Source organism: Cyrtonyx montezumae, unplaced genomic scaffold, assembly GCF_038088225.1.
Source record: "Cyrtonyx montezumae isolate F1298 unplaced genomic scaffold, pur_monq_1.0 scaffold_8, whole genome shotgun sequence".
NCBI lineage: Eukaryota > Metazoa > Chordata > Aves > Galliformes > Odontophoridae > Cyrtonyx > Cyrtonyx montezumae.
Genome location: NW_027072089.1, coordinates 112,351,466 through 112,371,815, shown reverse-complemented (window position 1 = coordinate 112,371,815; position 20,350 = coordinate 112,351,466). Strand labels below are relative to the sequence as shown.

At 38.9% G+C, this 20,350-nt stretch overlaps 1 protein-coding gene across 1 annotated transcript in view; it reads right to left on the bottom strand.

The window, feature by feature from the left end:
• NPVF (neuropeptide VF precursor) overlaps positions 1–19,222 on the bottom strand; it is a 35,804-nt gene extending 16,582 nt beyond the window's left edge. Inside the window, exons 1-2 of the mRNA XM_065752690.1 lie at positions 19,082–19,222; positions 16,953–17,325 (exon numbers count right to left, since the gene is read on the bottom strand). Of these exons, the coding sequence (XP_065608762.1) occupies positions 16,953–17,325; positions 19,082–19,222 (514 nt within the window). The remainder of the gene's footprint in view (positions 1–16,952; positions 17,326–19,081) is intronic.
• Positions 19,223–20,350: the final 1,128 nt, after the last annotated feature.

The window sequence follows — 20,350 nt, the reverse complement described above, 5'->3', positions numbered from 1 at the left end:
ATTTTCAGATGTAATCATGTTTCCTAGAGAACTGACCAACCATAGCATTAGGCTATAATGGAGAGAAAAGAATATGCCATAAAAATACAACCCTTTGAAAAATACTTTTTAGTAACAGCAATTGGATATCAAATACTTTTAAGAAATCATTTATTTGTGTGAATTTTGTTCTTACCTGTCTCACAAGACAGTTGGACATGAAGGAATTTGAAATGGAGTCAGTACCTTGTTGGACTGAAAGGTTCTAGATAAAATTGTGGTCCCTCTCATTTCTCTATGGTAGTGGAGCAGGTCATGCAACATCATCATGTTTCATATTTGATGTGCTAGGGCAGAGTAGAGGGATAAAATACCAAACCATCAGAGGTTTTTTCTGTGTGAACAGGTGCTAAATAAGGAACATATATGAGTTCTGCATATTTTGGTAAAGTGTAGACTGGAAGTTATTGTTGTTTTTACTATAGCTATTGGTCATTTCTAACATGTTATTAAACAAACTAAAACTGAGAGGCAGAATAAAGAGATGTAATACAGTTGCTTTGTGTTACTGGTGAGTAGGAGCTAGAGAAAGTTTTCAAATACTGGCTGAAGGAAGCTTGACTCTGTCTCACAGAATCACAGAACTTTAGGGGTTGGATGGGACCTCTGGAGATCATTGAGTATATGCTCCCTGCCAAAGCAGCTCCCTCGACCAGGTTACACAGGTAGGTGTCCAGGTGGGTCTTGAATGTCTCACTTGCGATCACTTGGATTCAGTGTAAAGTACCAGTCCCACTCTGGAAAAGGTGGTACTGTTCCCTCAAAATTTCTCATAGAAATGTTTTTTCCTAGTTGTCTTGATTGTCATTCTACCTGTGTGCTGAGGGGAAGTACTTTAGTGCCCCTATAACTCGTATTTCAACAATGGAACATAATCTAATGAACTGTATGTGAGGAGAGGTACTACCAAGTCAGTATAAGCATATAAGCATACTGACAGGTTCAGAAAGCATTCTGCTGTCTAGGACATCATGCAGGTGTTTGTATCTAAGCAGGTTGCCTCTGTTCAGAGCTACTTATACCTTTAACTTGCTTCGGCACTGCTTTGCATTTTATGGTCTGCTAGCTTTTTGATACAAAACTTGTAATGGGAAAAGGAATCTGATGAGAGTACCAGGAAGAAAGGAACACTATGATTTAATCTCACTGGTATATATTTGCAATCTTGACTTTGTCAAAAGTTTGACAAATTTGTTATTTTGATCAAGCTCTCTTCAGGCACGTGTCAATGAAATGGGAAAGAGTTCACTTCCACTTACTCAAACAGGAAAATAATGTGTAAATATTTGAAATGTTACTATTCTAGGATGGTTAGGCATTTAGGCCGGATGTATCACAAGAAAAGAAGCTGCTATAATATGTTCAAATGAAAAAAATTAAATGAATTCTTCCATGTTGGCCATTTCCAGATTGTTGGGTGGTCTGCTATGTATGTACATGAGCACTATAGGAATCTCATGCCAATGACTCAAATTCAAGTACTACTGTCTTGCAAAGAGAAAAATGTTCAGAGTTGTTGATTCACAATTGACATTATAGGCAGGAAATAGAAGCCACACTTTCCTTCCAATGTAACTGCTGTGGTCCTGTTCTATAATGCAGTTCCTAGTTTCCAGGATTATGTCTTTTCAAAGCAGGAAGCTCAGTTCTTCACATTTCAGCCCCGGAGTTTTCAGAAGTCCATGAAGAAAAAGTCTACAAAAAAATTAACATCTGAGTGTAATAAGCTTTTAAATACAGTATTTACCAAACCCCAGAGAGATCTTATTCCAAAGCAGGGGATTAGTCCCTCTTTTCCAAAACACATCTGTCTGTCTTCAGAAAAAAAGTTTTACATGGAAATCATGTAGAGCAAAACCACAGACTAAGCCTGCCTTCGTGTTCAGTGTGACACAGTGTGAGTATGCTTTGGCCTGTGTTCTAGTAGTATTTGATATCACTATGAGAGAATGTTACGGACCTTCTGGAGTGATGCCTGCAATGAGACAGCTGGTGATGTTAGCAGCTGGTTACCTACAGCATGAAGGGTAGGGCGTTACAGCACACTCAGGAGCAGGGGTATGAAATACAAGTATCTGATGGATGTTTTATATCTCCTGTATGAAGTAGTAAGTATAACCACAGACCAAAACAAAATACATTTCACTAAGAAAATTTGACCATGTTGAATATAACTGGGATGTATCGAATGAAGTCATTGAGAAGTTACTAAATTCTTCACAAACTGTCTGAGCCTAATACATTTCAAAGGCAGGAAGCATGGCATCAGTTCTTCTGTGAGTTATGACATCTTATTTCCATTCCCAGGGACACCAATATTCTTTGTTTGTCTTTTGTGGGATTTTCACAGCATCTTTCAAAATAGCTGGATTTGGCACCAACGGAGTATGGATTCTGGTTATTTGATTTGCTGGATGTTTCTGCATGCCTGTGCTTGACAGACACAGTGATAGATTTTGATCTGTTTTACTTTCTTCTGCTGACCTTTTCTCTCAATGTGTTTTCTGTTTGAGTTGAATTATTGTCAAAATAAATGGATGCGTTTGAAGAGTGTGTTTTTGTTCTGTTGTTTCTTTCACCAAGCAGGGTAAAATTAGCTGGAAATCCTACTTTTCATGGAAAAGTGGTGGGAAAGGAAAGCTGGAAGCAAGTCTTTTGGCAAGTGATAATACATAAACAGGTTTTCTGAATACTGACTAAATGGACTGTTGTGTTATTAGCCAGTGGAGCTGGTAATTGGTTTATTATGGTTTTGGAACACTGGTTTATTTTTAACATGGATGGCTTGGCCATCACATTAAAGGGAACTGCACTTTAATGTCTTTGCCATGTGCAAGTGTGATAGCTCTATCAGTAATTCCCAGAGTTCACAAGTTCAATGTATTAAAACAAAATAATATTTTTAGTGTTTATTTCTCATGCTTCATCTTAGACTAGACTAGGATATATGGAAAGGCTCAGAAGAATATTTTCCTTCATTTCATTAATTACTCAACTGTTGAAGAACTCTATTATTTCCTTCCAAATATGCTACACAACATTTAGAGCTGTGGTTTTATGATACCACAGGAATGATATTCACTATTTGCCTTTATGGAGGGTATGCTAGCTGGGGTAAAATGTCTTAGGTCTTAGGCTGTCACTTGTACCCTCCAAATCCTTATACAGAAGAGATTCCCCAAATATGTACACCTGTCACTGCCTGCCAAGAAGTTGGTTGTATCTATGCTATATGATTACCTCCCTCCTGTATCTCCAAGTTAACAAGTTTCTTTTGGAAACAAAGAAGGCTGGGAGGACTAAGGTACAGAAGACCTCTTTTTATTGCCCCTATACTAGGCTACATGGATTGTTCGGTGCCAATGTGATGAAAGAATTAGAGAAAGATGGATGTCACAAGATCACAGAATCACAAAATGGTTGAGGTAAGCAGGGATCTCTGCTAAGTTCTTTTGCCCAAATCCTGCTTACGCAGTGTCACCTAGAGCAGGCTGGCCAGGACCATGTTTAGGCATTGATATCTGGAGAGAAACTCCGGAACCCCTCTGGGCAGTCTGTGGCAGCACTAAATCATCTGCACAGTAAGTGCTTCCTGATGTTCAGAGTCTCCCATGTTCCAGTTCGTGTCCACTGCCTCTGGTCCTGTTACTGGGTGCCACTTGAAAAGAGATTCCCTTTAGGTATTTGAACAAATAGATGAAATCCCCCCTGAATCTTCTACAGACTAAGCAGTCCCAGCTCTCTCAGCCTTTCTTCATAAGAAAGATGACTTGCTGTCAGCATTCTTTCTCATGCAGTTCAGGTTAGCTATCAGCCTTCTTTGCCTTATGTTCAGCAGGAGAGAACCCTCAGGTCTTCATCTGCAAAGCTGCTTTCCAGCTAGATAACACCCAGCAAGCAGTGACAAGTGTTCTTCATTCTCAGGTGCAGGACTTTGCCCTTCTTGTTAAATTACATGAGGTTCCTGCCAACTCATCTTGTGTCAAGAATGTGGAGAATAAATTTGTTACAATCAGATCTATTTCTGAAAGGCCATGGAAGTCAGAAAGAAAAAGCTGAAATGAGGTGACATTAAGAAGTATATGATTGCTTATAATTCTTCTCAGGTTATACAGGAGACCTAGAAGAATTTGACTTCAACCCAGTCCTAAAAATGACAGCTACAAGACTGAGAAATTTACTAAGTTAAGCATACTAAATATGTTCTATGTCGAGTTCCTTACCACCCAGGATTAGCATAGGTGTCCCCATGCAGGGTGCAGATTTGTGAAAAGTGTGGGAAAGAAAATGATCCCTCTTGCTGGGGCGAAGAAAGGAAGGAGCCTTGCAACAAGGCAGCTTGTGAACTGGAGGTAGTCGACCTTCTTAAGCTGAAAATTCAGCTCCCTGAATTTTCTGAACTCAAAATATCTGTTTGTGTTTCACATATGCATGTTCTCAGATCAGAGCTGTTTCAAACTTTTCATTAACTAATGCAATAAAGATGAAAATTTGCAGAAGCTGTTACTAAACCAGTACATTTCCACCCAAAAGAAACGGAATATCATAGAATCATACAATCGTTTCGAGTGGACCGTACCCTTAAAGGACACCTAGTTCAGCTCCCCTTCAGTGAGCCGGGACTCCTGTGTGGGTCTGCATACCGATCTGTATGGGAATGCGTTTTTGAGTGTTCTTTCTGCCCTCATGTGGCAACACGGCGGTGCTGCAGTTTCTCCACGATGGGAGTTTCAAACGCTTGCCGTGCCTTTTGTTATTCCTAATGTTTGGCTTCTATGTTACAAAACAAGCATAAAATATTGTATCACCAAGACAGCGTTTATGTATGTATTGTATTTACTTATATAACTATCTGAGCATTAGACTATCGAAATTTTCAAATTAATTACATGCAATTTTCCTAGTTTTATGTGATAATACAGAATATGAAGATATGACTTGCAAGTTAAGAGAAGCAGGTAAGAATGATTTCCTTTTTAGCCACTAAGATCGTTTCACTCCAAGGGTCTTTGTCTCACTTTTGTCTGCATGACACACATTGCATCACTGCATGCGACAGCTCCTTCACTTCTGTGGTTCCTTAGTTAAACAAACAAACAAACAAAACCCACTCAGTTTCTCTGTTAACTCAAACAATAAATGAGCTGATTCCAGTAGTGTTCCTTTAGACTGATTCCAGAGTGAGGACAAGGTCAAACCATAATGCCAAGTTGTTTTTTTACAAAGACAGTTTAAAGGTTTCAAAGGAATCTTCACAGATTCATTTGAGGCCTAAGTGAGCTGCTGCTTATCACACTTCTGATGATCAAGAGTGTAGAGAAAGAATAGGGATGTATACATGCACAGTGGCCACTCTAATGCTCTCTAGCTGCTGAGGATCTGAACAGTAAATGTCATAGCAGACAAATAATAGGAAAAAAACAAACAGAGAGTCTAGAATGCAATAGTGATTTAAGAAAGCGGTGTTACACAAAAGAAGAACAGAGTAGACTATTCACTGTCAAGGTAACACTAATGAGATGAGAGTATTTTGCTGTTGTAATAACATACTTATTGGGAAGTATATGGGAACTGTTGAATCATGGCCTGAACCACTGATTGATCACCTGAGGTGAGCACTGAGTCAGCTGCAGGAGCACAGGTGAAGGCAATGCACCTGTGTGACTGGAAGGGGTGGAGTCTGGCTCCACCTCTCCCAGACCCCATTTAAGGGCTGACCACCAGTGGGGGGAAGGGTCTCTTGTTGGAGATCCCTTCCCTGTGGAGTTTTGAGTGAAGCTTGCCCATCAATAACAGGTGACCCTTTACTTATTTACTGGTTGTCTGTATACCATCTGGGTAAGCCATACAAAATATACTATCCACCTCCATTATTTTCTGTGGGTAATATTCTTTTGGGTTATTCACCCTACAGGAAACAACAAAAAAGCCATTATTTACTTCAAACTTTCCCTTATTTGCTCCTTTTTCACCTTGGCCCAAATTACCATACCCCAATCACTCTGATTTCTGGAGAAACTAGAAGAATTCCCTTTGAGGGCTATTGCACCAGCACAAATTGTGCTGCTGCCATGCTCATTCCTACATGTACCAGCTGCACTTGGCATGAGAGGGAAATAAGACTCAGAAGGCTTTACCACTAGTTGTAAATCTGAGATGGAGGTGGACTCTGCAGTCCTTCAGGTAATGCTTGGGGATTCATAAATTCATGTGCAGTATAAGTATGTGCAGGCATGTCTTTGTAAGGAAATGTTTTCCTGGGTGATACTTGGGAAAGCAAGGAGTGGTGACTGAGTTGGTGTGGGAAGTGTGCTCTGACAGCAGTCTGCTCTTTCCCCTCACCTGCTTTTTTCACATGCAACTGACATTTCTACTTCAAGAGCAATTCAGAACCAGCTGCATTCACACTTCCCTGTTTCAAGCCATATGCGATCCCAGTATAACAGCTCTGTATGTACTCTGGTGTACCTTTCCTGGTATTAAATTTCCTTGTAGACATCTAGATTAAACTGCTGCCTTTTCATTCCTGTTGACAAAAAACAAAAAACCAACAAACAAACAAATAAAAAAAACCAGCAGGAGAATGAAGATGTACCATTGCATTTGAGATGACTGTTGAGAGTAAAATTGCAGCTTGGGGGTTGGTCTGTAAGGGCAAGTAGGTGCTTAGCCAGGAAGATAATCACTCTCAAAGACAAGCTTGGGACCCAGCATATACTTCTATTTTAAACTTAACCCTCCAGGATCAGGGTTCATAGAGAGTTTATCCCCATTCTTTTACAAATAAACTTCTCCATAATGATCCTATAATGTAGTTAATTCTCAACATTTTTATTACCACAAGATACAGATGTCCTTTATGTACTCATAGAGTTGATCAGTTAAGAGAAGCAGCCGATTTTACAAAGTTCCTCTCTGTTCTCCCTCGCAAATTCATGCAAATGGGCCAGTTAAGCCCTGTTGGGAATGAACAGTACATGGGGATCATCTGAAAATACTGGCTTTGCTCAACACCCAAACAAATTGTAAATCTATTTATTTTTAACTGAAAGAAAAATTGTTTAAAACTCCTCAGAGATATAAGATGACCCACTATACGCTTTGATTCTCAGTGATTTGAAGTAATTCAGTATATTCCCTTTGATGTGAAGCAGGATGGATTTAGAAACTAAAGGTCAAAACCCAAGTAGAGTTTTGAATTAGGATATGCCTGATACTTGTTTCTGGTTTTGAGCCACTGATCATCTATCACTTATGAGTATATGTACCAGTGTGCTATTTGCAAAGTCAGATATGATAAGTTAATATTCCCTGCAAAAAAAAAAAAAAGTCTGTTTTGCTCTATAGCAGAAAGAATCAGGGATCCAGAGCTGCTATCTTTTTTGATTCTGTGCTCCTTTTCCTTTGTACCTTCCCATTATTTTTAGTAATCTTGAAAATCTTAATGAAAGTAAAGCAAAGCAAGTCATTGAATGACCATAATAATGACAACTTGGATGTATCAACCCTGCTATTTGAATCTTCTACAGCCATGATTTCAAATTTTTGTTTCTTTAGGCAATGTATATCCTTGAGTAATGCAAATCTTTTGTATTACCAAGACCTAAAGTCTCTGAAAAGAGCAGCAAGAATGATATTTGAATAGCACTAACACATAGGAGCTATTCTTAGGAAAAGCAAAATATTATCTTTGATAGTATGGAAGAGAATCTAAATTCCTAATTTGACATGAAGTTCTTCTACATTTGTAGAAGGGAATTTGAAGACCATTTTGCTTTTCTTCAGATTCTGTTGACATCAAATTAAGTTTATCATTCCCTTAAGTCTTATTACATTAATGCTCATTTAATAGTGTTATTAGAGGGTCTTCAACTGGTTCCAAGTACTGCTGCTTTTCCCCATGAGATAGGTAGTGTGTTTTTGAAAGACATCCCTTGATAAGGATGATACAGATGATTTATGATTTAAATGTAGTAATATCATTAGAAATGCCAATTAAGCCATGTTCTCTTGCTCAGATCATTACTTAGTGCTAGAAGCAGCATTTACACATCCATTTTTCCAGTAACAGAACCAACGGACTTGAGGATCTCACATCAAATTCTCCTTCTATTATTTTGCAGAATAATACCTATATTTTTACACAAGTAGGATCAGCTTTCCAAAGACATTACTATCTTCAGCTTTCAGTACTTCTTCACCTCCTTCTGTTTGAGGAAAGGGAGGGCTTTATCACTTAAAAGAGGTAAACCTTCTTATGAGTTTACCCAGACCCTTGCCCAACAGAAGCTTGCTCTGAAAGTACAGTGTTTAAGCTCAGAGTCTGTCAAAAGTTATGACTGATTACATCAGAACTGGTTACGCAACTAGTTTGAGTTTCCAACTCAGGCAACAGCTCATTCAGGAGCTGCTCTTAGACTGTCTCCAAAACCATAATGGCCTTAATGGCCAGGACAGAAGTTCCTCTGAACCGAGTACCATATCTCCAGTAGAAACCTTTGGCAGATATCAGGAGTGCATAGCATTCCATGTCAATGAAATCCTTCATTTGCCTATTGTCTGATAAAGATCTTCTGCTAGTTTAGGCCAAATCTTCTCATTCAATATTTATTTTCATTCCATTAGTTCTTGTGTTATCAGTAATAAGAAATAATTTTCTATTCTTCTCTGTACAAGCCATGATTTTATGTCTCTTTATTTCCTCTGTTGATCATTTCTTTTGCTGCCCAAGATGTACTAGTCTACATACATAGCTCTTCCTGTAATTCTTTGACCATAGGTCCAAACTTCTGGTTCATAGAATCCACATGCATAGATCCTCCCCCTCTATTCTATCCTGGTGAGGCCACATCTGGAATACAGTTCTGGGCTCTTCAGCTCAAGAAAGACAGACGTTTTCTAGAGAAGTACATCAGTGGGCCACAAAGGCGATTAGGGGCCTGGGGCATCTTCTGTATGAGAAAAGACCTGGAACTGTTCAGCCTGGAGAAGACTGAGAGGGGAATCTCACCTATGCTTATAAATATCTACAGGGCAGGTGTCAAGTGGATGGGGCCACATTCTTTTAAGTGATGTGCACGGGACAAAAGTCGATGTGTGCAAAGCCTGGATGCTTTCCTGTGTAACCTGCTGTCAGGAGCCTGCTTTAGCTGTGAATTGGACTAGATGATCTCCAGAGGTCCCTTCCAACCCCTGTGATTCTGTGTGAATCTGAGATAAGAAGTAAAAACATATTTTACACTGTTTATTTGAGATAAGGCACACATAAGCCTCCTGTAAGCTTCTTTTTCCCCTTACCGATGTTAAAGATTTTTCTCATATATATTCTCAAGTCCCTCTAGTTCTTACGTCCTCAAGTGAGTTTCACAAGTGTGAATTGGATATCTATGGATATCTATGCTTCTCTGCTAGATATATCTTAGTGGGCGTCACTAATGAAAACATTTTCAACTCCTGCTAATAGCTACTCTTCCAAAGGGAAACATTTTTTAAATATCTTGTTGGAAATTTTTAGTGGCCTGTCAGTTTGTAAGCATTTGCACCAAGACCATCACATTTGTCAACTTTTGCAGTTGCAAAAGCATCTGAAGCAAACCTAAGATTGAAAAATTGCTTATGTTAAGCTCAATCCTCCTCTTTCCTTTAGGTTACCACTAGTCATTATAGACCAATGCAAGCTGAGCCAGTTGAAAGAAAAACAATGGGGGTTTTGTAGGATGTCTCTATCCCTACAATTTCATAATGGCTAATACAGGCACAAGACATGTTGGGATATTACAGTCATAGAGTGGAGAGCAGTAGAGCTGATCCTTTTGCTGAGAGCCTGCAGTCAGAGCAGTGCCAACTGGCCATACACCTGCATGCCAGATACTTTATGTTGGTTGATGCTCGGCTCAACATGAGCCGGCAGTGTGCCCAGGTGGCTAAGAAGGCCAACAGCATCCTGGCCTGTATTAGAAATAGTGTAGCCAGCAGGAGCAGGGAGGTGATCATCCCCCTGTACTCAGCTCTGGTACGGCCGCACCTCGAGTACTGTGTTCAGTTTTGGGCCCCTCACTACAAGAAGGACATTGAGGCCCTGGAGCGTGTTCAGAGAAGGGCAACAAAACTGGTGAGGGGCCTGGAGCACAAGTCTTATGAGGAGCGGCTGAGGGAGCTGGGATTGTTTAGTCTGGAGAAGAGGAGGCTCAGAGGAGACCTTATTGCACTCTACCACTTCCTGAAGGGGGGTTGTGGTGAGGAGGGGGTAGGCCTCTTCTCCCTGATAAGTAATGACAGGACGAGAGGGAATGGCCACAAGTTGCGCCAGGGAAGATTTAGATTAGACCTCAGGAAGCATTTCTTTTCTGAAAGAGTGGTCAGGCACTGGAATGGCCTGCCTAGGGAGGTGGTTGAGGCACCATCCCTAGCGCTGTTCAAGAAGCGTTTAGATGAGGTGCTAAAGGACTTAATTTAGTAGTTGGGTAGAGATAGTGATAGGAGGATGGTTGGACTAGATGATCTTATAGGTCCTTTCCAACCTTATGAACTTATGAACTTATGAACTTATGAACTTAATATAAGGACAGAAATGGTCACCATTCCACTGGCCAGCTTTGGCTTGCTCCTTGGGTCTTTGGAAGTGTGAGAAGCTAATTTCCTGTCCCTGTGAAGAAGAACTGACAGACAAATGGGAATTTTCAAATGCCAGATGCCCAAGCCTTCAGCTTCTTCTGAGGGTAAAACAACAGTGTCTCTTTACATTCCAGTAAATCCGTCCAACTGATGTATTACAATCAACCACATGATGAGCCCACAGACTTAAATTAATCAGTAAATTGTCAGCTGTCCTTTCTATGAGCTGAAGTCAGAATCTAAAATAAGCCTGGTGTTGTTTTTGCATGAGGGCTTTAATAACAGTCATAAATATTACGTGTATGGCAGGGAGGGCTGGGAGCTTCCAAATCCTACCAGAATTCGTGCTGGTGAACCTTGATAGTCTGTCACTTGATTTATTTTAGCCCTTTCCTTGCTTTTGTTCAATTTATGAATAATATCTGTGTATGGATAATAAATAATCTAGTGAGTAATAGCTATAGCAGTCTATGTTGCCCGTTGTGCCCCTTTCTCTTCCTGTTGCACTATCCAGTGATTGTTTTCTTCTCTCATGTGCTCTCAAATCAAACAGAAATTTTGCACAGCATAGCATAATTCCTCCTTTATGTACTTTTCACCTAGCTCTTCCTCTGCTGAGGGAAAATAAATCAACAGCCATCTCCTGTGTCTGTGGTGTGGAGCTTGCAATAAGAGGGCAACCTAATTGTACTTGCTGCTGGGCTGTTTTTGGGCTTCTGTTTTCCTCCCACAGCAGCCATCATTAATGTCAGTTGATGTGTACCCCTTCCCAATTGCTAGGAGATAATGTGCCTTAAAAAAGCACATATTGCTGCTCGGAGATTCTCACAAATCTTATTTGCCCTTGGTTCACATGATATGCAGTGGGTTTTGGAGGACCAGAACACAACTCAGAGTTTGGGGAATTTCCTTCTGCTGCTCATTTGACCATAAATAACTAGATATTCCACAGTATTCCTGATTAGAGAAAGAATAATATCCTGTTCTGCTGGTAGGCAGTGAGAAAACCTCTACTCCATAGGTTGGGGATCGGACTTTCCCCCATACAAACAGTTTGTTGACCAGTATCCTTCAGCACTGACTTAGCAGCAGTGCTTAAGTGCTGTGCTGCAAAACTGATGGTCACCAGCATTTATTAGGTAAAGTGTTTCGTAAAACTCAGAGAGAAGCCCAAAGACAGGTTTGTGACTCTACCTTTGAAAGATCCAGTCCTACCGTAACATTTCTAGATCTCCCTGTCTCTTTGGTGTTTCAGTGTGAATTAATAGACTGACTTGACATTTGCAGGACTGTAGTCTTACTAATTCAGAATTGAATTACAAGGGCAGCTCTGAAAGTATTGCCTTCTCTTTTATTATACTGGCCCATGACATCAGAGGTGGATGTTAGTGGAGTGGTGGTAGATGTTGAACCTTTCTGACAATATTCCTTTTACATTTTGTTGTCATGTGACAGATGGCAACAGAGGGGCAGTCTGACAGAATGGTGTCTGACAAGGAAATGTTTATGAAGCAAAGGGAATTCCTCTATGTGGAAAAAAATTGCACCCACTGACAAATATCAATGCTCGCTGAACGTTGATGGAGACTAAATAGTGGGTGCAAGCACAGAGTGGTGGTTGGTGGTGCATTTCAGCAGTAGTGACAGTGATATGAAAGATAAACCACATACTGTTGGTCATGCACAGCTGTCACACTATAAAACAAAGAGCATCTTGGTCATCTCATCCATGCAAATTGTCAAATGAGTACCAGGAAACTGTGTATGGAGCTGAATATTGGCTTCAATGCATTGGAAATTATTGTCCTAAAGGTTGGACAATCACAAAGTTTGCACCAGGTTGGTCTCATGAATGCTCATGCAGTAATAGAAGGAGTCCTGTATGAGAGTTCATCAGGTCTTATTGAACCAATACAAGGCTGCAGGTGACAGTTTCCTGGATTGCATTGTTACTGCGAATGAGATGTGGTGTCACCACTACTAGCCAGAGTCAGAACAGCAGTCCATGGAGTAGCAACGTGAATTCCCCATCAAAGAAAAGTCATCCATCAGTGGGTAGAGAGATGTGCACCATTTTTTGAAATAAAAGAGTGTTCTTCTGGATTTTCTAGATTCCAGGCAAACCATTAACTCTGACTATTACATCTCAACACTGAGATGAAGACTTGAATTGCCAGAGTCAGGCCAGAGAAGATGGCAGCATTTCTGTTACACCATAACACCAGATCCATCCCAGTTTGAAGACTGTGAAGCACATTGCCAAGCCTGGCTTAATTGTCCTACCACACCCACTGTGTAACTTGGATTTATCGCTTTCTGTTTGAACTGATGAAAAATGGACTGTGTCGGCAACATATTCCTAGCAATGAAGTTGTCATAGCAGCTGTGAAACAGTGGGTCACCTCTGGTGGTGTGGATTTTTCTGAGCATAGCATGCAGGCTCTTGTTCATTGCTCACAAAACTGCATAGCTAAGGGTGATGCCTATGTTGAAAAGTAGCATTTTGTAGCTGAGAATTTACTCTATCAGTTAGAGTTATTGTCCTCTTTGTATCCATTGTAGTTTCCATGGAAATAATTAGGAGGCATTTTTTTCAGAGTGACCTGCGTAGATTCACCAGACACAGGCTAATTAATTAGTATTGTCTTACAAGTAGCCTCATTAACTTTGTAGTGACAGCTCAGACTCTGTCCAAGCTATGAATTTATCTGGCAAAAAGAATTGGTTTGATTGTGGATTCTTAATTTTTTGGGAGTTACTCTAAAGATACGTAGAATGTAGGGACATCAAGTTACTGGTTATTCAGCATAAAATATCAAGACAAGAGACAGGAGAAGTAATAAACACTCAGTTACACACACCCTGAGGAAGAGGAGATAACTAGACAGTAACAAAGAGCAGAACTCTTAGGTCACTGATTGATAGGGCCATAAAGAACCTCTCAGTGCCTCAGTGAGGTTCAGGCAGAGCTTTGTAACTGATTGTCATGGATATCGTAATAAGCATGGGAAAGAACAAATTTAAGATGGGATATTTGAGAGGGCTTGTGGGATCACATAAAACTTAATATGAGATATTATAAAGGGATGTGGGAAAGCACTAAACTTATTTGGGGATGTTTAGGGCAGTGCCAAAGACAGTCAAAGGAAGGGATCAAGATAACAGAGAGAAACAAGTGTGGGAAAATGAAGAAGAGTGAGATTAAAGGAGGTTTGTTGCATGCAAACAGTGTGCTGTTGCTATGTTTGTCTGGGCATGCCTTGTGCCTGAGCATCACAGTTCACTCTGCCTTCTTGTTCATTTATAACTATGCTTTCCTATGTGAGTGTGGTCTATTTTGAGTGTTTATGTGTGACCCACTAGAAAATTTTAAGCTAGGTGTCAATGGTTTGTGGTACAGTTTGACCTGGTACCATGACGATTGAGGCAGGGGACCCATAGGCCCACACCCTGGAGAAGGGGAAGGGGGAAAGGGAAAAAGGAGAAGGGGATGGGCCTAAGTACAAAACAGTGGCAATGATCTGAGGAGGAAAGCTAATTTACTAAATAAGATATCAGAAAGCAAAATAGCACAATATAATACAATATAATTGGAATTGAAGCTAATAAATCAAATAAAATGAGCAAGAAAGAGTGTCTGATAAACTGAAGGCCTTATGCTAACGCTGAAGGCAGACGGCTGCAACAAACACCCTCTACTGAGTCGATCCTAAAGGAAAGAGAGTGTCTCGTGACTGAAGACAGTTTTTATCTTTCCATCTGAGCATAAATACGTAAAAATGCAAAGCATTGCACAGTCCTCTGGGGAATGTAGTTGTTCTTCTCTTCTGAGACAGGTATACGCATAACTATCGATGATCCATGGAGCTGGAGCATTAACTCTTTAACTCCCAATGCACCACATGATGTTATGATGTGGAATATCAATAATACAACAAAAATCATAAAACCATAAGACTAGGGTAGCTTGAATGAGTAAGTAGAGTGTTCTGGGCGTCAGCAACTCAAGATGGAAATTGAATCTCAGTGGGATCCATGGATCTGAGGAGAGAATGACTGGCAGGGCACAGGCCAATGAAGTGACCCATTTGTGTGTGTGTGGATGTGTGCACACAACCCTAATATGGACTTAAAGCTGAATTAGCTGCTGAGCAGATGTGGGAGCTGTTCAAAAGTCAGGAGGCTGGAGGGACAGGGCTCTGTGAGTCAGCTGTTGGAGGGACCAGTTTACTTGTGTCTGGGAGGAAAATCTGCTAGTAAGCTCTGAATCTGATTAGTCTATGAGTTACAAGAGGATCTGGCCATTTTATTCTTGCATGAGTCCTGTTGGTGCTTATTTTGTTCCGTCAAATGTGTTGGTCTCATCATCTGTCGATGGTTAGCTGTGGCTGTAAAATATGTAGGTGTTTGTTGTGTGCATTTTCAGAAATGGCCAGTGCCACCACTAGGTGCACCTGCCATCAGGATAGTGATACCTCTGGGGGCTGGAAAGAAGAATCCCATAGATCTCAGGTATAGTCCAGCAGATTAGACTTCCAGTAAACAGGTACAAATTAACTTTTTCAAAACTTACTGGAAGTTTACTGACATTTTGGAGGAAATCTAAACTTACAATATTCCACTGAGTAGGGTATGTTTTTAGTAATAAATATGAAATATAAATATGGACTTATGATGAAGTAGCCCCTTCTGCTTGTGTAGCCAGTAGCAGTAATGTTGTTCACTTGAACAAAGGAATCAGGACTCCCACAGGGCTTATCTTGTTGGACGTTACAGAAGACAGTATCTCACATATAAAAATAAGGTAATTGCACTACAGCGTGACTTTGGTTAGATGCTATTCCTCTGTGGGTGTCCAAGATTTTTTTTCTGACTAGTTGCCTTTCAGATTTATATCTAACATAATTCATATACAACAGGAAAAGTGCTTCCTCTACATTTTACTTGATTTTCTTCAGCTACATATGACACAAAGATATCAGGGATTTTGATTCCACTTCTGTTTGTAATTTACACAGTAGGCTTTTTTTAATTTGTACCATGCTTCTTTATTTGTACTATGTTTCTTTTAAATTGGCTCAAATGCTTTCAGTTCTATGACTGTTGCTTTTAACTTAGTTATTACAACCAACAGGGTATGGTACTGATATGACACTGTCACAATAAGTAAATAGAATTTGAACTACACCACTACTGAAGAAAACTGGTACAACACTCACTACAGTTACCACTGCCTTATACATAAATTATTCATACAGTATACATACATTATAACATGAAGACAGGTTTGCATTTCAGTTCTCGTATACATTTCCTTCTCAAGATCTTTAGTTTTGAATACACTTTACATCTTTTCTGAGTCTTTCAGTTTCCGTCTTCATAATTTGATTCCAGTATGAATGTGATTGTTAGAATTCACATCCCTAAAAATATCAGAAGAATAAAACCAAATCTGTTATAATCAGGTGAGATAGTGAGAAAGAAAAAAAGAAATCCAATTAAGTATGAAAGAACATTCTGAAATAATCTTTTCTGACTGAATTTCCAGTTTATGACTATGTCAGACCTAAGTTGGAGCAGTTGGCTCCAAAACAAGTAGATGGCTCAGATTTAAACAGAAAATATGAAAAGAACTATTGTTGAAGAGCTGTTATTTAAGAACTGTTTTAAATTATTCTGACAAATGGGAAGAAAATATGTTTTGTATCCTGAAAAAAAAAATTGAGACATCAAAAAGGTTTATCATCTTATCTTGGAATAAAAATAAAAATCTCTATCATTGCCTCAGTGGGACAATCTAGAAAAAAATATATTTGGCTGAGGAAAAGAACCATCTTTTTCTGACCATTTCCACATGCTGCAATTAAGTTTTGAATTTTGACATTTCTGCTATTCTAATTTGTATACATTTAGACAAGGAAAGTAATTTTTAGATAACTTTATAGTGCTGAAATGGGATGTTTTAATGAATGAATGTTTTTCACCAAAGCTTCAGACTTTCCAAAATGAAAACTGTTCTTAGGGAATGTTGCCAGACTTAACCTTGTCATAAGAGCTTTTTTGGCCTTGATTACTTGACATCTTCTCATCGGCAAAGATTTCATGAAGAGAATCTCTACTATATCTTGTAATGACTTTTTGATTCCATAAACTTCAAATCTTACTTATGGCAATTTGGCCTAATATAGAAATGATTAGAAAATATCCCTGAGGAAAGCTGGCTAAGTTTGATCATTGCTATGCTATGATTTAATATACAGTTTATTACATGGCTTGAACACTGGCTAAGTAAGCGTTACCTGGTTCAGATTCCTGGACACCTTGAGACAGATTGATGGGCACTGACTTCCCAAATCTCTGTGGCAAATTTAGAAGAGATTGAATGGAACTTCTAGTGAGTGGAGATCTCCCAAGCCTGTATGATAAATTTGGAGCATGCCTAGATAGGTTTTCTCCAAAAGCTCTTCCAAATCTTAGAGGCAGATAAGCACTTGGTTTAATGCTTCTTTCTTCTGGATTGCTTCTTCCAAATCTAAGAGGTAAATTAGCAACAGAATTTGGCACTTTGTTTACTGTAGGGGTGTTCACTTTAATAAAATTTTTTGATCCCCAGTCTTTCATTTCTTCAAAATTCAGACTCCTTCGCTTTTCCTCCAAGATACTGTCTTTAATCTAAAGAAAAAAAAAAAAGAGAAGAAAAAGAAAAAAGAAAAAGTGTGTAATTCCAGCTATCAATCACACAAAGTATTTATTTTCTTATCTCCTTAGAAAATTGCTGGGTAACACATTCTTTTTCTATTACTTAATGCTTTTTAGATGTATTTGCTGAACTCCATTCTAGTGTGGATTACTTAATTTGGAGATGTTGTCCTGCATACCTTTTTAGCCCCCAAGAGCGCATCTTCGTGTCATCTTCGACAACTGTTCAAATGGAGTCAATTGGAAACATTTCTGGTTGTTAGTGCCAGTAACTCTGCCATTAGTTTTGTGTGGACAGGAGTAGTTATCAGTTCCACTAGTATCACTGGTTGAAGATGTCTGAGGGGGGAAGATGCTTTCTATAATTAAGAGTTGATACCAGCCTATTGCTCATCCAATCTGGATGAACAGGAGGATGAGCCAAAACATTTGGAAGTGTACCTAATTTCTTCCTAGGCATTATGTGGATGCTTTTGATCCAACATTGTAATGAACTAACAGTCAGCAAAACAAATGGAAAGTATTTGAGTCAAGTCCATTTAAAGGCTGTTCTGGCCTTGCAGCATAGAATTTGCAGTGAGCTTTTAGTTGCTTTGATCCTCTATTAGTACACAAGATACAATGGTTGCTTCTGGGCTGTCAGAGCCAAGAAGCACAATATGTAGTTTTTGTGGCTACAGTAAAGAGCTAACCTCAGTACATAACTTGTTTCATGAAGTCAAATGCAGCTATTACCTGAAAAATAGCTATATCAATGTGACCCTTAGCTGTTTATTAGTGTTTCTTCCCTGTGTGTATTGAAAATCACTCCTACTGATTTTTTTTTTCTTTTGTGACAAAAATAATTTCCTTAGCAGAGAAAATATGATTTTTCACTTCAGCAGAAGACAAAATTATACTACTTCTAATTTCAATTTCCTATCTACATTTTGTGACTTCCCCAGCTGTTGGTTGAGGAGGTGAATGAACCATTCCAGTTTCTCATACTCTGTGATTAAAATGTTAAATAAATGATGCCTCTGATTGCACTTGTGCACCTGAAGTATATCAAAGGGAGGTCTAAAGACCAGGAGATTTCACTAAAATAATTAGAAATGTATTATGGTTTGAAGGATCTTTATTACACTAATGATGATGAGACAAAATGAAAGGTTGGCTCTCATTTCCCAGGGAGTATCTGCAGGGTAGAAAAAAATAAAATAAAAAATACACAGAGATGAACTGTGTAAATTTGATATGGCATCTACTGAGATATAACAAATATGCAACCCTGCAAATATGTTTTTATAGTCAATTTCTCAAATAGAATTTTACGTCTATTAACTATACTAGATTTATAATGGTCTCTGTTTATCATTATTCTTTGAATATTACAAGCATGCCTTTCTTAATTTTGGATTAATAATGCATTTGTTGTATTATGTGCACAAAATACATGACAGGCATGTTAACTGAGGCCCCACTGTATAAGTGAGAAACATTTCATAAAAACTCTCTCCCACTGCATGGCTGAATTGCAAGAAAATTGAAACATGCATTGATTTACACCGTAAGTGTATGACAGCAAACGAATTTCCTAAAAATTCTTTCCACAAGACATTTTTGTACTGCCAGTGCTGTAATGTCATACACTGTGCAATGAAGTTAGGAGAACCTTTATCGAAAAATTCAGTGCTCAGGCTTTGACCCACAGTTCCCCCAAATACTATCTCAGTAATACAAATCTTACCTTGTAATATTTATCGTCATCATCTCCTCCGCTCTCCAGGCTGGATTTCACTAGTTCATCTAGGCACATACCACGTGGTGTTAGAAACACCACTGTAGCCAAAGTAAATAGAATAAACTTCTGGGTTGAAATTACTTCCATTTCACTCGAATGAAGCTTAGTTAGAAAGCTGAGAATCTATACAGGAAAGCAAGCTGTCATCATTTTATATGATCAGAAAACAAAAAGATGTTTTTTCCTATGACATCAATCTCAACAACTTCAATTCTTAATATTAATTAGGGAAGTAATTAGAATGTATTTGAAGAATGTTGGGAATTTCTTTTGTGAACCTTTTTAATCAACATAGCTTCTTGTTAGCTGACTTCACAAATATTTTCTTCTAATGAAATGCATCTTAATTAACTAAATTTGAAAGCCACAATACAACAGCTGCAATGTATCACAACTATTTGTATACAAAACCACCTTACTTCTTTCTTTTATATCAGTGTCCTCAGAAGTACTATGAAATAAAGCTTGCTTCATGTATGTATTCTTCAGTAGTCTTTTTGGATCACATAATGATTTTTTTGGGACACATGCTATTGGGAACCTTTGACTCACTGAAATCAAGTGCTGTATATTGAGGTTGTTGATCAGATCATAAGAGGTATTTTTCATCAGTGAGATCTATTGATGTACACAGTGCCTATACTCTAAATGTAACAAGTTAATTTGCATTCAGACTGAACTAGGAACATGTTCTTAAAATTCTGCCCATCACTTATGTTTTTAGACATTTCAAAAGCTGTGCTAGTTCTTATGTTCTTAAGGCTGAATTTCCAACAGCAATATTTAAAAAGATGTCTGCCACTTTGCTGCATGTGATGACAGCATTGGACTGCCTTTTCTTGCTCTGTCCTGGAAGGTGATTCAGGCTGCATAGTAAACATGCCCTTAAGGCACATACTGAATTAATTGCTAAGTAGGCCAGTGAGACAAGCTTCCATGGGAGAGCATATTGTGTTGTTCTCCCATTTGTTATATTTAAATTCTGAAAAAAGATTGCTTAAAATCTCTTATCTTAATGCTTCAAATCAGCTGCATATGGAGAACTTTGCTCATGGTAGATATTTAGACTGGCAAACTGGACTCTAGACCTAAAGTTCATAGTATTTACTGCACTGCAGATCTGAGGCATCTGCAAAATAAACTCATTTTAGATAAAAGATAGGTGCTTGTATGGGTTTAAAGCTGTGTAGCACACGTGGAGTCATTTCTGCTCTA